Raw genomic sequence first — 18,630 nt, forward strand, 5'->3', positions numbered from 1 at the left:
TGCTCACATCAGAGAACATGCTGAGAAGTGTTACTTCACATTTCCACCTGCTGCTAATATCCTTGCATCCCATTTCAAAATGACATCTTTCATAACACTTCATGGAAAAGGACACAGGAACTGAACATTAGATTCATCTTCCCAGGCACTCTTCATGTGCACCAGATACTCTGGAGATTCAAAACAATTAGACCTTGTATGCCATCAGGACAGAGGTACTTGGACTGCTAGGACAGAATTATCTTCTATATAGTAACAGATAGCCTCTTTTCCATCTTGCAAGCTATCATGTCAGATTTTACAATAAAGCCAACATTTTTTTCACCAAATATTAATGCAGTTAGGCATATATTTTGTTACCAAAGTAACACATAGTGTTTTAAAACCAAAATTTATAATTTTGCTGACGAAGACTTACAGTAACTGCTAAGTTGAGGCAGACAGCTTGTCCAGAATTAAATGACTGGATTTATCAAAACCAATTTCTCAAAACATTAGAGCTGTTCCAACATGAGTTGGAAAGGACCTTGTTAAAGATCATCTGGTCCAACTCCTCCGCAGCAATGAACAGGGACACTGACAGCTAGATCAGGTTGCTCAGAGCTCAAAACATTCCAACCTTTAATGTCTCCAGGACCTCCACCACCTCTCTGGGCAACCTGTTCCAGTGCTTTGCTACCCTTTATTGTAAAAAAAAAAACCAAAGCAAACCAACTCTTTTTTTCTTATATCTGATCTAAATCTCCCCCATTTTAGACTGAAACAATTTCCCCTTGTCCTATCACAACAGGTCTCTCTGAAATCTTCTCTTATCCAAGCTGAATAGCCCCAGTTCTCTCTGACTGTCATAAGGGAGGTATTCAATCTCTTGAATAATTTTTGTGGACCTCTTCTGGACCTGCTGCAACAGATCCATATCAAGAAGATGGGGCCAGGTTCTTTTCAAAGGTACCCAGCAGCAGAACAAGGGGCAGTGGACGTAAAATGGAACTCAGAAAGTTCCATACAAACATGAAGAAAAGACTGCCCAAAGAGGTTGTGGAGTTTCCTTCCATGGACACTTTCCTGTTTACTCTAGGGAACCTGCTTTAGCATGGGCAGCAGACTTGATCTCCAGAAATCCCTTCCAACTCCTATGACACTGTGACTAGCAGGGCACCCAGCTGCTAAAAAGTGACACAATGAAGAGACAGGCAACCTTCACATCAGAAGAAGAGATATGAAAAAAAATAGGCAGCTTTGGAACTAAGGATGAGAATATCAAACAGTTACCTTCCCTACTCAGTAATACATCTAGTGATCCATATAATGGACAAGAATTTAATGCAGATAGAAGAAAGTAGCATGAAAATCTCGTAATTGGAGGTCTAATCTTACCTTCAGGAGCTGGCTTTAAATAGTAATAGCTGTATTATCATGTATAGCAGAATGGGGGTAGGTGTTCTAAACTTTCTCAGAAGGATGGAATACACTAACAGGAAAAAAAAATGTTTTACAATCCTGAAATATTTTTTACATTAAGAATGTAATAGTTCAGAATGCACAGGATGTTAATGCAGTATCAGTGTAACTCTGTTGTCATTTTCATCACAAAAAAAAATCCTGTACAATTAGACTACATATTAATCACTTTTGATGATCATTAAGCAGAAGTGTTACATTTTATATGGTCTAATAGTGAGTGGACAAGGGAGAACGTCTTTAGACTAAAAGAGGGGAAATTGGGGTTAGATGTTAGGAAGAAGTTCTTTACTCAGAGGACAGCAAGGCTGTAGCACAGATGTCTAAAGAGCTGTGGCTGCCCCAATCCTGGAGGTGCTCAAGGGCAGGGCTGGATTTGGTACTGGGCAGCCTGATTTTGTGCCACAGCAGAGGCATTGATCTTTAGGTCCCTTCCAACTAAAGCCATTCTCTATGATTCCATGGTTACCCTTCTGCTTTAGAACTATTGCATACACATTCTGAAGTTGTAGTCAATTTTTACAACTGAAATTTATAAGTGAAGGGGAGGATGCAAAGCAAATGACTAAATGCAGTGATATAACTTATTTTAGAGTGATGCCTCCCTTTTATGGCTTACAAGCCAACGGCTCGTAAGATACCCAAACAGAGTAGTCTGTGTTTCTAAGCCAGCATATGAAAAGCATTAACACTCAAAAATAGAAAGACACAGTCTTGAAAAATCACAGAGCAACCCAACATTCTGTTAACATTAATTTTATAAAATACCTTACAAGAACAGATAAAGAACTTGAGCTTACATAGTAACCAAAATTAAAAAAGAATGTCGAATAAAATATAAATTAATTGAACACATCACTAAGTTTGCCACATGTTAGACAAGTTTATAAAAGGCATTTTCAGATAAAATAGTTATTTGGAAGAAAAACCTTCAAAATGGAAACTAACAAAGTCCTTTTTCAAGAAATCATTCCTATATACACTAAATTCCAGGTCAGCAGGCAGTAACTGAATCTGCTTAGAATACACTATTCATATCTGCTTCAAAATTTGTCAAGCTTTAAGACACAAATTTAAATGCTTTCAGGTCAGAGTGATCAGTGCAAAGTAAAACTTCAAGCTGAAAACATGACAAAACAGAAGAAATGATCCTGGTACAAAACTTCCTAAATTCACATGATCATGAAAAAAAATCCATGCCAGATGTACTCTTCAGATACTGAGCATTAATTCAGCTAATTTGCTTGAAATGCAGTAATTTCACAAGGAGGGGATAAAAGGTGAGGCCTTACAGACATCAGAATGGTGGTCTAAATAAAGCCTTCAGTGATGTTTATTTGGAAGAGGTATTCCTGTAGCCTTAACCATTATAGCACACATTTCTAAATTTAACCAACTTTCATTCAAGCAGTCTCACTAGCCAGGTTTGCTTAAAGCTATAAACGTGCATAACACTGCCAGACTCGAACCCTTAAGTCTTTAAAAAGGTAAAAACGTTTACATAATTACACTGTAGTCAGATTAATTAAGCCTATTAATTTCTGCAGAGTAAACATCAACACTTTAGCAAAACAATTTCACTGTTTGACTTGATTGCCAACCAAAACAGGTTTGAAACAGTCTTCACATTCAACAACTTAGAAGCATTAATGGCATGCTCTTTCGAGGATTAAAGGAACTCTTTTTAAGTCATCATTAAGAATACTGTTCATCAAGCTTTTTTAACATGTACCAAAAAAAAAAAAAGAAAAAGAAAAAGAAAAAGAAAAAAGTCACTGCTGGTCACAACCAGAAAGAAAAAAATTTAAAAACCTGAATTTATCAGGCAGTAATTCCAGCCTCTAGTTGAAAGAAAAAGGTGTCATTTGTACTAAGATGCTGCACAAAAATGAGAAGAATAGAGAGCTCTGCTTTACAATCTATAGACTCTTCTCTCATCCTTTTAAAACTTTCTTTTGTTCATTGCCATCACTGCCAAACTGGCAGTTATGCTGGAGCCACACAAGTAATTCCAGTTAAAAAAAAAAAAAAAAAAAAAAAAAAGTACTGCTTTGTTTTTCTTTTTTTAATGACATGAATCATTTTGAACTTATAGTTATCAAAAATGCTGAAGTAACGCTGTAAATGAAACAAATGAACAACAGAGCTCAAGACAGCATAAAACATTCCTCCAAAACAGAGAGAGAATTACTTGAATGAAAAGCACAGAAGATAATTTCAACCAAAACTTTCCATAAGCTGCAGGCAATCAATGAACATTGAAATGAAGTTGTAAATGCACCTTTCGTGTAACATAAATTTAAACATTATTTACTTAATGCAGAAAAGACTCTTTAACTCGTTCCTGAACTCTAATTCCCCTAATCATCTTTTATCACAGAAACAAAGCAGATTAACGATAGATATATTTGCTTTGTGATGCTGCAAGTTTTAAGAATAAGATCTGTGATGAAACAACGGACTTTGATTTATCACAGCAATTTCCTTTGGGTGTTCCCAGTTATTTTGGATCCTGCTATACAGACATTTTCTGTATTTGAAATTTTTTAAAAGCAATGTATTGGCTGCTGAGATCTGATCCCATAAGTGGTGCAACTTCTATCATTTACTATGAGTGAAGGAAAAAAGTGACAGCTGAAAGGAAACAATAAATATATGACTCAAATGCAGCTTAGTACAAAGTGAAAATTGTCATGTACTGGTCACATCCCAAAATGTGGAAAATACTCTAGCTACCATACAGTTTAATCTTTTCAACAGTAATAAAGGAAGAGCAGGCTACCAATTCTCCAACAAAAACAGGAAAGCAGCAGTTTTTTACTGGAAATATTTAGACCCTAAACTTTGAAAGCACTAGGAACATAGTTGTCACTTTCTGTCTCTTTTCTAATGTTAGAAAGATATTTAATTTAGCTTGCATCAACCTGGGCTTAAAAATAACACAAAGCCTGTAGTATCACTAGCCATTGAAAGCAAAAAAACCAATTCCAGCTAAGTAGCTGGAAAGTGAATGAATGAATTTGGGCATTGGAAACACACTTTAGAATAATAAAGTGTACGGAGGAGATTGTTAAAGAACTTTCCAAAACATACTGCTACAGTGGCATTAAGAATCAACAGTGCACCAAGAATTTAAAGTTTCCAAGTTAATACAAACTAACTCCAAGCCGCAATGAACCACAGGATAATCACTACAAAATTAATTTTGCAGAAGCTTGCTCTGAAATTTACCTGAATGCCATTAAAGTGATTCAAAATGATGATTCCTTCTAGTCTGGCATGTCTCAGAATACATAGGTCATGGACAACAGGTGTAATTAGTGTGTAATCAAAATGCAGTACTTTCATGTGTGTTTGGGCTTTTCAAATAATTTTTTAAAGAGCTTGCACATGTCAGAACTCAGTATCACTGTAAGAAGTGCTGTTTTTTTTTCCAGTTGATTGGGATTTTTTGTTGACTGTAGAAGCAGCGGATAAAAGACCTTGAGGATTATAGGTCATGGAATTAATGTTAAACAGAAAGCTGTCCAACATTGTTGTCAAAAATACCTTTAAAAAGGCAGTTCATAGACATAACATATTTTACATTCAGATATTTCCTCTCTCAAAAGCAAAGGAATCTCATATGAAAAAATAATCAGTAGTGAAGGCCACATACTTTTGCATTTGCTGAGCTGAAATGCAAAAACAATTAAAGCATCTTGTAAGAGAAAAAAAAAAGCAAACACGAAATTTCTGGAAAGTGATGATTTAGTTGTTGGGGTGGTCAGCATGGAAACTGTGGGGAATGCTACAGCAGGACTGACCAAAAGTACAAGGGGACATGAACAGGAACATAGTACAGACATCAACTAGAAAACTGTAACTTATCAACTTGTAAACAAGAAAAAGCATTTCACAGATTAAAAGTTCTAGGGAAGTAAACTTCTTTAAATTATTTTGTCAGTTCAACCCTGATTTAAAAAAGTATGGCTAGCAAAAATACATAAGCCTCAGCATATTTATAAGTCTTGATCAGAGCAGCCATGAGCACGGCTGGAAACAGACAGCCTCCTGCTAAAGATGAAAGAAAAAATATTCTCTTCTCTTCTTCCTCTCATTCCCCAGTCCACACGTGTATATGTAGAATTCACATGCTCCAAGAAAATCTTCACACTGCTATAGATTGAGACGTGGTGAGACTGGTGGAGGAAAACAGACAAATTCTCTTAAAATACTACGAGCCACGTCAACATTATTCTGGGCAATTTCAAGTGCCCTCTTGACTTCTTCAAAGGAATAGCCTTCTCCCATTAGTTTTGCAATTTTTGCATCCACATTTTCCGTGGAACTGTCAGAACTGAATGCTTTCCTGTGGTGTATTTCTGGTGCAGTCCTCCGAGGAAGTGGTTTAGGGGGCCTGGCTGGTGCTTGCGAACCATCTGTTTCAAATAAACGAGATAGAAATCATTACAAAGTGGATTAAAAATTGTATTATGGGTAGGTCAAGCTTCATGAAGCACTTTGCAAAGGGAAATTCTAAACAAACGTGAAGAGACACTTTCATTCACTGATATATCTCATTTTAAAATTCGGACAGAAGCTAGAATCCTCAGGAACATCTATAATGGAACTTGATCTTTAAGATCTTTTCCAACCTAAGCAATTGTATGATTCTATGAATTCACAAAGTACTATTTCAATAATATGGTAAGAATGTGCAAGCTGCAATCTAAATTACTCAAAGCTAGTAGAAAAAGAAAGCATGACAAAACAGTAAAGATAGTGAAAATAGCCAGTAATAACTGTAATGGCTATCCACTCTCAACCTACAATTCAAGTACTTTTTCTTAGTCTGTTTAAAAATAAAAAACAAATTGATTACTATTTTATTCAGGTTGCTAAGCTGCACTGAGAGGAATCCAGCCAAACACCTGTGAAGGAGAAAAATCCTTCACTTATGAGTATATCTTGCAGATCCTTTTCAGGCAATTGCAGGTCATTTTATGCATACCAGTTTGCAAAAATACAAATAACTAGATTTCCAACAGAAAAAAAAAAAAGTTTAGTTCAATTAATCTCAGTGGTGAGAACTGAACATGGTTCTTCCTCAGTCCTCATTTGAAAATCTCTCCTTTTTTTTTGCTCTTCTTTAGAAAGGTTACCTTCACAGTTAATATTGGTGCTAAGAATCACGATGTACTGATGAAAAGAGCTAATATTCAAACTTCCTAATCTTCTGAGAGTCCGAGCTTCATGCTCAAGTAAACTTGGTGCTTTACTGAAACCTCTTTATCCTCACTGATACCACAATAAGAAGCTTAAACACAAGCAGGCAAAGTGCAGAGAAGACTTTCAAGAGCTAAGTATTTAAAATAAAAAAGAAGTCTTTAATCCTTCAAAAAAGGTTTTGAAATGTTCTATCGACAGTGACTTTGATAGACAAATTAGAGGAATTTCTGACTGTGACACTTCCTGTTTACTCAGACTGACAGTAATGGCATTTTGCAGCATTAAGTGCTACAGAGGCTTTTTTTTTTTTCCTTTTTACTGATGAAAGAATTTGGTATTACTAGTATTACTGTTACAATACGCTACTTATCATAACAGTTGATAGAGAGATCTGTAATTCAGCAGGGTGCATTAAGCATTTCAGATGGATAAAAATAGTTGCTTATTGCACATCTATCCAAAGTGTATTTTTCTCTCAATTCAGTTTCCAAGTATCCTGAAGAGAATGTTCCCAGAAATTTAACTAAACTTCTTAATTCAAAGAAGATAAGCAAACAGTATTGTTAGCAAGGTGATGTTACTTATGTAAGAAATGGATGAGACTAGTTTGATTAGAATTAAAATAAAAAAGTTGATGTTAATTTTGTTCCAGTTGCATTGCCCGTTTTCTGTGCATGCAGTTATGACAACCTACAGGCAAGTATGGACTACTTATAATTGTTATGAAGTTTTATCTCTGAATCATCTTTGAAGATGTGAAGCATTAAGCAAACACTGATCATTCTAATAAATATGCCACAAGACAGATCCAAACCTGCTAGGTAGGAGATCAATGAAACATACTGGATTGAGAAGTTGATTATAATTCAGGAAATGTAGTTAATAACTAAATCTAAACCAAATCAGGAACAAGTTTAAATACCCAATTTCATCTATTTTAGAAAAAGCAAGTGTAACAGAAGAATATTCTTCATGTTTAAAATCACAATATATCATGTTAAAATCAATTTCCTTCACAGATACATAAAACTGTTCTGATATGCAAAACATTTGGTCATGAACTTGTTTATTTAGGATGCAAACATTTACTTCTGAGCTCCTTACATATAAGTTGGATCCTTCTCTGTGTGCACGCATGCACTAAATGAGGTAATTTTTGCTCTAACCAGCCTATTACAAGTTTTGAAACTGAAGTTATTTCTCATATAAAGCCTTCACTTCGCCGATACTTTCTAAGAAACTTTTTTTTTAAGTGATTGCACCATTTTGAAAGGTCATTTTTAATTCTGCCAGCAACTTTGCAACGTATGCATTTTATTCAGACTCTAATGACATCCCTCTATAGCACAGATACTTCAGTTCTTCTCACTCTAACTAAATTTCCATTATGAGAAACACTTCTTTCAATATCTTCACCTCCATATAAAATTTGAGCTGAAGCTGGATATCACATTGAATCCTGAGCTTAGAGATACTAAGCCTAAGCTGCACATCCACCTGGACGCTGAGATAGAGGTATTTGAGCAGGACTTCCCTTTCCAACCTTCCACCCTTTGATGTTTCAGCCACCATGGATGACTAACTAAAAATTCAAACACATTTCCTAATTGTATAATTCAATTAATAGTTTCCACAGCAAGAAGTCTCTCCCTACCACATTTCTGTAATTCAGAGCTAAGCTTAACCCTTACGAAACTGACTGGTATAAAGGCTGAGACAGACTAATTTATTCAATGTCTAAAAACCATGGAAAAAGTTGCAAGGTGTGAAGGCTCTGTGATATGGTGGGAGGAGAATATTTGTAATGATGCCAGCTGTCTCTGCTCCTCTCTGCTGTGAAATGACCCTTGCTGCTTCTCCGGTATGTTCCATGGTCTTTCACCAACAGACAGAGAAGCACCAAGGAAACAGGCAAACAGAGAAGTTGATGGGTGCCAAGGGCTTGCTGCACAAGGCCAAGGCCCTCTGTGCACCTATGGCATGGTATGCACAGGAACAAAGTACATCAAGGACATATCTATGCTAAGGAATGGGCAGAACAAGAAGAAAGTGAGAAAGGATTAACTGCATATATTGTTTCATCAAGCTGTTAGTTGCAATCTTCACATTTTGCATTAGTATAACTGATGATTTTCCTTGGGTTTCCTGGAAATTCACTCTGAAATTGTGTGTGACACACCTCCAAATCACCTCCCCCGATTCCTAAATTTGAATATCTAATTATAATGGTATTTAAATTTGTATGCAAATGCTTCAATAAGGCCAGATGAGTGAACAGGCATATGCTATATTCAACTAGCCATTATATTCTTAACTAGCCATTTGAATCAATTTCTTACAGAATAGCTGAAGTCATACCATACTAGGGACCTAATTTTCTTCTACCTTTCTCACACATAATTGGCTGTGCTTAGGTAAAATATCAATCAAGAAGAAAAGCAATCTCATTTGCTTTGCTTTTATTGTAATAATTTTAAAATGATGTATTTAAGAAGTTTGAAAAATTATGCCTTTGGGACAATTAGGTGCACAGCCGAGAACTCTTTCTTGTGTTCCATGCTAAATCTAAATACATGGCTCAATTAGAATGAAATTGTCACTACATGTTAACGAGTCATTTAAGTATCAGGACAGCAAACTTACAGTCAAAATGAAGCACATAAGTCAAAGGATTCCCAATGCTACACTAGGGTGCCAGTGGCTAAATTATAATTAGATTTTAGAATGAACTACATTTCCTTTCCAGCATACAAAAGGGCTGAAATGAAGAACTTTCTAAGTGAACTGATTAGAATAAATACAAAAACTAAAGTTTTAAGCAGTTACAATCACTGCGCTATATTTTTTTAATATCATAGTGTAAGATGAACCAGTACATCTTGAAGTTCATCAGTTCTACTCTATGGAACTACTGTCACTGTAAAAACAACCTTCTAATTAAGAGTATGACATGATCTATCACATAGCTTTCACTTAATTGAAATTAAATTGAATATCTTGTTGTATGTCATACTGATTTAGAGTGATATTTATAGCAAAGGTCAACACATTTAGATGTTTCAGATGGCTATGGGAAAAATAAAGAGATAGAACAGTATATATTGAGCGACATCAAAAAGCTGCAAGAACTTAACTAGCAAGATCTTGCATAAGTTAGGAAAATTAAAGATTGTTCCACAAAAGAAGCACATATATAAACATTTTTAAAAAGTAGTCATAATTTGTGTTATAATTATAAACCCCTCAATAAATCAGGGTAATGTAGTAAGGCCTCCTCACAGGGTCATGTATGAAATGTGCATTATCAAGTGTTTTCCTAACAAAAGGAAAACATGAGTAACAGTGTAACATTAACAGTATCCTCCCGAAAATGCTACTGTTTTATTAAATGCATCACACACATTCTCAGATTTGCTGTTCATTGAAGATTCTATAGCACTTTATATGCTTAATCTCTCCAGTACTTTAGTTAGGAAATAGATATTCTTTCTTATTCCCCAGAAGAGTAGAACTACACATTTGTGAGGAAGAGATATATAATTATTAAAAATTGTAATAGTTCAGATAATCACTTTCTCTTTTTTTTTGTGGTACCTCCTCACACTACAAAATGATGCAGGTAGGACAATCCTCCCCCTTCTCCATACACACAGCTAAAAATAAAGTTTGTCTACAAATTGGTGAAAGTACTTTGGAATACAAGCAATACTGTTATTATTTTAATATATATAAATTAATTGAAATATATATTTTGTTTATGCAGTATTCGCATACTCTGAAAAAATTAAGTGTAATATTAATCGCAGAAGAACTGACTCCACCGTACCTATTTTGTAGCAAGATTGAATTTGAACTGGTTTTGGTTCTTGCAGGTTCAATAAAAAGTATTTTAAAATTTTCTTAGAACCTCAGATAGGCACACTAGCAGAAAAGATCAGAAGATAGTAATACTGCAGAAAGTGAAACTACTTGCTTTGACTAAGCAATGAAACAAAGCTGGAAGAGGCTTATGGTTTCTGAATCTGATTTCCTATGTACTCAAAGAGAACAGAAATGTTGTTGGTTCTCATTTTCTCAAAAAATAAGGAACACCACAAATCATATTAGAATTCTGCTTGGCATAAACTGGTGCCATAACATCTACATAACATCAAAGAAACAGGTAGCCATTTTTACCTACATATTACAGAACTTTAATCTCTGTGACCAGGTGATGATTGTGTGCTTTTAGAAAGCAATATTTCCACTACCAATTGTCTTATTTGACGTTATGGATTAAAGTTATCTGTTTCATGAGGCTGTAACCTTCCACAGGAGCAGTCTTCTACCTTACCTGAAGAGGGAGGAAGCTGATCATAGTCTTGAGAATTCCTATTTGTTTTTACATTTTCTCCAGTTACTCTACGAACAGGTGGCAAGGGAACATGACCAGTTATTGGATCAAAATGAGGATCTGTAATAATAAAGCAATAAAGTGTCTTAGAATAATTAGAACTATTGTTTGGCAAAGAGGAAGGGCTAATACACAGAACCTAGTCTTAAAAGAGTTGCTTTAAAAAAGGAAAAAAAAACCATTAATGTGAACAGAGGTGTTCCACAAAGTATGTACACCCAAATCAAATGCTTGCATAGAAGACACACACCTGTGTCTTGAGAACATCAGAAGAGAAAAAATGGTCTACCTTGCACTATTGGTTTTCTATTGACATTCATGATTCACCTTCCAATTACTCAGCCCTGACGTTCAGAAGCCTTTGGCTGGTAGAATATAGAAGTTGCAAGACCTGAAACAGCAAAATTAGAAGTATCCCTGCTAGCTAGTTTGGTTAGAGCTCAGTTAGCACTTCAATGCTTTGCAGGCCAGCAATACTGCAGGTCAGATTTTTTACTTGCACAGTCCCAGTTACTTGGTGAACATTACAGGGACTGCTAAAAGCTGTAAGGAGTTCTGTGTCCTAATTAGAGGAACAGAATTTTAAAAAATCAGAGGAAGGTATAGGCCTGGTATACTATGCCCCTCCTTTAAAATACTCATTTTTTTAAACACTGTGATATACTCTTGTGATACACACCGCATACGCTCAGCGCTAGTGAAGGCTGCTGAACAAGCTTTTAACATCATCCTGGACCTAACTTCTGTTCTTCACTCTAAATATATGCAATCTTTTGCTATTGTTGATGGTGAGATTATTATTTTACTCTCACGGACTCAGAAGAACAGCTAAGATATCACTCTGAAGACTTCAATGGAAATCAATCTTCAGAAACGCATCAAATCATTTTCAGTAGTTTATTTGGCACAACACAAAGTATGAAGTATGTCAGCAAGTCTTTAGAAATACCACAAGAATAAAAAAGAATTAAAAAGACCGATTCACAAATGCATGTAACGCTCAAGTAGACATGCATACTTACAACACTTGTGAGAAGTGCTGTTACAAGATCGTATTTGCTATGTAAATATGAAGTATGAATGGCCATAATTACATTCTCCAGATTTTTAATTAGAAGATTATTATTATTTTTTTAACACTATCAGTGATACTTGTATTTATTAGGAAATAGTATTTAAAAATCCTGCATATATCGGGGAACTGCAGACAGATCAACAGAGCTTGTATGCATCTGGGATTGAGGGAGAACTTTCCTTTTCCTCTCAGTATTCATATTAGAACTGAATGGTACAAAGTGTATTTCTGCCTGAGATTACACAATTGAAGCACTCATTCAGAAGTGCTAAAGATTACATTATTTTTATTTTGAAGTGTTGAAGGTAATTTAGTTCCTGCTTCTATATTAGTGATCAACCTTTACATCCTGCAGTGTGCTTAATCTTTTTACCTGGACGCATGCAGAAGCTGAGTTCCACATTATTAAACATACACAATTTTGGCAAATCATTCAGTGCTCAGAGCTCAACTGATGGCAAGAAATATATACTCATACACAGTGAAAACATTATCAACTCATAGTTATGAATTTTAAATGTAACTTTCATTACTTTTTATAATCAAAATACTAAACTAAAAATGTGATAGTGATTTGTGGGAAAAGCTAGGTGAAAATTTGACTACTTATAAAAAAATTATAAAACCACAGGGTCCTGCAGTTATGTTTTACTGCAAAATTTTACAGCAACACTTCTGGCAAAATGGCATTATTTTCTCATGTCTTCTAGTTTTTCCCCATTTAGCATCTTGGAAAAAAAAAAAAAAACATATATGAATTTTAATGAACTATAAAAAACAATGGAATTGACAAATGGATACACACTAATGCCCCTGATCACAACAGAAAACTTGGTACTTTGGAAGTAACAATTCCTATGAGAAAAGTACAGTTTAACAAAATGTCTTGCCTTGTATAAAAATAACTGACTTTATCTTATTACTTTGTTATAATGAAAAGTTGACTAGTCTTATCCCGTGCTTTTTCAATTCCACCATTCAAAAACAGTTAAAAAAAAACAAAGGAAAGCTATTTTTTACATATCTGTATAGAGTTGAAAACAAAAAAGAGTTCTGAAGACTAATAAGAACTTTACTGTGTAATAGTTTCACTTCTGGAATAAATGAAATAAAATATATATTCTTTTTTATATTCCTACCAGGATGAGGGAACAGTTCATGTCCTGAGGGAGGTCGACTTCCTGAGCCAGATGGTTTTGTGTGCTCAGTGATGCTGTGCCTAGCAGGTGGTGGTGGTGGTGGTAGTGAAGGAGGTGAGCTATCAAACGCATCCTCACCTGCATTTAGGAAAGACTTATTAGATGAACAAAACTTCATAAAGTATCCTAGAATGGTTTAAAATTGATTTTTCTCGGGCTGCCATGGCCCTTGCTCCTGGGGTCTGTCTAACAGTTCAGTGACTGCATCAATGAAATTGTTAGCTTGACTCTTAGTATGCACAGTCCTCTTCTAAAACATGCTCTGAATGACCATTCACATTGCTCAGTTTCTTTTCTGGGATGGAGAGGGGGAGGAATGTCTTTTAAACGGCTCAACTACGAAGACTGTATTGTAATGAAAGTCTCATTTACTATCAGTATAGAATAACAATAATGTTTCAGTGGCTAAGAAAATATATTTATATTCAAATACCAATGCTGACTATACCCGATCTGCTACATTCATACCATACGCTATCTTTATCTGCTGTACTAAAGTTCTGACCTAAGATACAAAGTGAATTTAGTATACTTGGCAAAATAACTTTCCCCTTACATAAAAGTAGTGCAGACAGGACCAGATTTACCAAGCAGTTTTCAAGAGGTTTTATGGGATCAGAAAATTGGATGATTACACATACAGTATAGTCTAACAATGACTGAATTGAGTTTGTCGATGAAGGTGGATGCGATGTCAAGCTCAGCACCAGCATGTAGGCAGAGTGGCCTCTCTAATATTATTGACCTCAAAATGTTTAGGTCATTGGCACAAGACAAAGTCTGGACTGGGAAATACAGCTTTTTGTGACTGCAGGCAGCAGTGAGTTTTGAACTGTCCTTTGACATTGGAAAAGCAATACAAAAATTTATTAATGTAACCTAATTTTCTTTGACTTAAATACCATCACTTTGCCATTCATCTTTTTTACATGATAAAAGAAATGTAATTATTTAAGCTACAATCAGAAACCCTCCACGCAATAAACTGCAATAATGCAAGTAAGTTTTCATTCTATTTTACACAAAACAGTTTTGTTTTTCTTTGTAGCCTGAATCCAGGCTTAGTTTATCTATTCATCTGTCTTGCATGAGGCAGATGTCACATTGGCAAGTATTGATGTACAGCTGTAATTTTTAGCCTACAGTTTGTTTGGTACTGCTAACATACTCAACAACTGCTGTTTTCAGTAAATATGGTATTTGGTTAATCTAGGCTACATAAACCATTAAATGTAATCAGCAAAAAGTCTGCAACCTAAAGGGGGCACCAGAAGATCATAATCGGAGGGAGTCCTGTTGAGCAAAGAGCTGTGTTTTGGGTTGTCTCTGGTAGGAGGCCGTGCAGGTGGCAAAGGTACCGGAACAGTAGGTGCATCATAGACATCTCCTGAATGACACAATTACAAGAAGTGAATGTTTTCTTGTTGTACCCCTGGAAAAACACAGAGTAAGTTTTCTTGCAAAAAGGTGAAAAATTAAAACATACCTAACTCTGGATGTTTTGATTTCTTCACATCAGAAGTAGCACTGTGTGTTCCATTTGTTACTCCACTACACTGGCCATTCTCACAAACCCTGAAGAGAGACATTAACAAGGAAGTAATCAACCAGTTAACCAACTATTAGTTCACAGAATTACAAAGTGCTTAAGACAGCGGTCCATTACACAGAAACCAATGAAAAACGATAAACTGCATGAATTCTAAACTTTATAGTTTTTACACTGAGTTTAGGTACTGGATAGCTCTCACTAAAACTGCTTTGAGTAATTATTCTGCTTTCTTGGTGGTATTCTGACATTAGTTTAAGTAACTTACTCAAGGTAAAGGAAAAAATCATATCATAGAATCACTAATGTTGAATACAGTCCTCACTTCTGAAGTCACATCAGTGGTTTATTTACACACTTAATGCATACATTCAGTGCTGTTTTCCCCTTTCCAACCGTTAAAATTCTACTAGATAAAATACTAAAAGGACAAAAGGGAATTTTTGGTAACTATCTATATAGGAAATAATTTAAAAACAAACAAACAAATACAACAAAACAATAACAAAAAAACAAACAAGCAGAAAACCATAACATACCACTGACAATTTCAAGTAAAATCTTAGCCAACTATTTAAAATGAAAAAAACAAACAAGTCAAGCAGTTCTGCAGACATCTATTTCTGTATAGAAAAATGGAGTCTCACTGACAACTTGTACTAGAATTTTCCTTCTTTTTTAATGTAAATGTATCAGTCTCTCAAAATTAAATAACAGTATCAAATTAAATACGAAAATTCACTTAGAGTTAATGAAGCAAAGTACAAAGTAATCTGTAATGTTACCACAAAAAAAAAAATATCTATTGCAGATTTCTTTTCTTTGTAAAACAACTGCTCAAAGACAATGGGGAAATAACATGCAAAAAAAGTTTTTTAATAAAACTAAATGTTGTTTAAATAAATGTTAAAGAATTAGAAAACGACTCCTGTCATTGCAGCTGCAGATCCTACATGCTCAGAAAGAGTCTGAAAGTTTCTCTAGAAAAAGACCACCATGCTAAACAGTTCCACTTAAAAATTAAAAAAAAATCACAACTACACACTATGTGTCATTATTATCAAAAGTTGGAAAAACTGCTAGAGCTATATAAAGTTAGAATTTCACATCTTGAGTTTTTACCAGTATTGTCAAAATTGGTAAAACTATCTCTTTCAGCCATACAGAATGGAAGGATGAATAAGGGTCTATAATCATTTAAAATACATAAACAGGAAAAAGGAAGTGAAATTGTGATTGTCATCCCAAGAGTTATAACTAGGAGTAATGAAATAAATGTAAGAATAATTACAAGACTTTAAAAAAAATATCAAAAAACAAAACTAATGGTAAGAAGCATTCTGTTATGAATTAATTTCCCCAGGGAAGGGGTAGAGGACGTGTTGCTTCTCTCTTAAAAATTAGATTGTTCAACCTCTCAAATGCAGTGCAAGCAACACTTACTTTGACTCATCAGCATATATACTAAATAATTAATGATCTTTTCTACTTCAGGTTAAATATATTCTGTGTTTTCAATAAATTAATCAACATAGATAGGTAAGATAACCTAACACGGCACCACTTAAGTCTTCATGAAGAGTCCAGTAAAGAAATCAGTTTGCAAATCATCCTGAAATACCTGTTTACACTGACATTAGACAGCATTGATAGAATAGCAGCACATTAGTAGTAACAAGCCAGCCTTCTGCTTTTTTCTTTTCTTCTCAGAAAAAATATGATTATTAGGAAAAGACAGTGATCAAAGAGTGAGTGACTAACATATCACTTTCCTAATACTAGTCTAGTTACCCTAATGCTGAAATTCTTTCTTTCCATTTTTTATTGCTGAACCGGTTAACTGACCTGCCAGAAAAGACGACTGTGAATCATCTCTTTTTATCAATCTTGTACAATGTTTAGAATTGACAGATTTAGTAGCAAAACAACAAGAAATCACAGAAGTGATATAATTTTAGAATTAAACAGAAGAATTATTTGTAAATTTCAAAAAATCTAAAATAAATTCTGCGGGCTCTTCTGTTTACTGAAATGGCTATGCATTATCCAAGAGCTGAGGATGCAACACTTAGGAAAAAGAGGTAAAAGAAAGTGACACTGAAAGGTGCTAAACACGACAATCAAGAAAAAAAAAAAATCATTAATGGCTTTTGCTGAATAATACTTAAATGATAAGTTTTACGTTATACATCCTATGGGATTTTTAAAAAGTGCAGATGTAAAGGATATTTTTTTTTCTTTCCCCCAGTTCTTAAGCATATGGAGTCAACTATAATCAAGATCGTCTGGTAGGGCATTTAAGCACCCAAGATCATAAAGCTCAGACAACTGTGTAACATTCACATCCATGCAATGAAGGTTGTATCACCACTTCAACAATTTTTCTCACAATTTTTAACTTGTGTGCAAGGAGTAATCTTTTATTCATGTTATAAATGTCCAACTGAAAAGGTGTAAAAAACTGTAAGTGGCTTATTTTGTAATGAGAGAGATGTTGAGCATTATTGATAGTGGGTTCTTGACATTGTATTATGACAGAGAGAGAAAAAAAGGCAATATGTCACTGCATTCTTTAACAGAAGAAAAGCCTGGACTTTGTAGATCAATAATTGGTTTCAGTATCATACTTTTGACCTAAAGGACAAGTAAGGAATTGGCCCTTTTTTCTCCCAAGACTTATTCTCTTCATGCCAGACATTTAGATTTTCTTTATGATTGAAAGATCACAAAGTTCACCATGAATGACATAGCCTTCAGATGTCATGTTCTTTGGCTCAAAATCTCCCTGCTATAATCTATTAATAATTTATAAGTGTGAGAGTTTGGAGAGAATACTTTAGAATATGTTTAAAGCAAAAGAGCCTTATTCCATGTGAGTAACAAAAAAGTTACCTTCCTGAGAAGCACTATTCAAAAGCAACAAATATCATATTGCAGAGATACAATACAGTGATTGTGGTATATGATTGTGGTGGTTAAATGAAACAGAAGCATAAATAACACAAGCTTGAAAAGATAAAACATTTTAGACATCACATAACCACCACTGTAAACATTTAATACAATTAAATTTTGGAAAAAAAACAGACTTTGGTGAATAAGTCGCTTTCAAGATTGCTAAATGACCTTACCGAGCAACAGGTTTTATATTATGACAATGAGGTGATTGAGAGCTCAGTATTATAGAATGTGAAGAAGGAACTTTGTATTCATCATCATCATCTGTATGATCCCTTGATTTATCAGACAGAGAATTTGCTGAAGAAACAGGGCACCTATGGAGATGAGAAAAAAGATCAGTTCTGCTTTAACTGTTAGATAATAAGCCTCAGTACAATTCAGAAGATACACTTCTTTAGCATAAACATCCTTAACATGTACCAGCTACACGTAAGGCTAAAAAAATACCACGTGAAACAAACTTAAAAGTTACTGCCTTTTCTGTCAGTGAGAATACTTAAACATGTTAGTGGACATTGTGTTAAAGTCTTAAAGCTACCTTAAGCAAGCATAACACAACAGAGAATTCCAAAGTAGTACTAAATATGTGCTTAGAAGGTTTAAGCTGTTTGCACTTATCAAAAGAACTAAACAGAAGTTAATTCATGGCAAATAGTATTTAGCAGGGCTCAGTAAGGCAGTGGACATTCATGATTTCCATCTTGTTGCAGCCATTATGTTACTGAACTCCCAAGTAGGTTTACAATTTCCATTGACAGTTACAAAAAAAAGAAAAAGAAAC

General features: G+C 34.7%; 1 protein-coding gene across 3 annotated transcripts in view; it reads right to left on the bottom strand.

Moving 5' to 3' along the window:
* Positions 1–2,232: 2,232 nt before the first annotated feature.
* The window catches only part of CBLB (Cbl proto-oncogene B), a 123,736-nt gene continuing 107,338 nt past the window's right edge, over positions 2,233–18,630 (bottom strand). Inside the window, exons 14-19 of one of the 3 annotated variants that reach the window (XM_042809892.1) lie at positions 18,020–18,163; positions 14,826–14,914; positions 14,595–14,726; positions 13,280–13,417; positions 11,006–11,125; positions 2,233–5,882 (exon numbers count right to left, since the gene is read on the bottom strand). In XM_042809892.1, coding sequence (XP_042665826.1) covers positions 5,620–5,882; positions 11,006–11,125; positions 13,280–13,417; positions 14,595–14,726; positions 14,826–14,914; positions 18,020–18,163 — 886 coding nt within the window. In that variant the 3' untranslated portion in view covers positions 2,233–5,619. The remainder of the gene's footprint in view (positions 5,883–11,005; positions 11,126–13,279; positions 13,418–14,594; positions 14,727–14,825; positions 14,915–18,019; positions 18,164–18,630) is intronic. The other 2 variants (XM_042809894.1, XM_042809895.1) reach the window with 2 other exon arrangements.

This window comes from Centrocercus urophasianus, unplaced genomic scaffold, assembly GCF_019232065.1.
Source record: "Centrocercus urophasianus isolate 14NV4802_14NV808 unplaced genomic scaffold, USGS_Curo_1.0 seq_12, whole genome shotgun sequence".
NCBI classification, from domain to species: domain Eukaryota; kingdom Metazoa; phylum Chordata; class Aves; order Galliformes; family Phasianidae; genus Centrocercus; species Centrocercus urophasianus.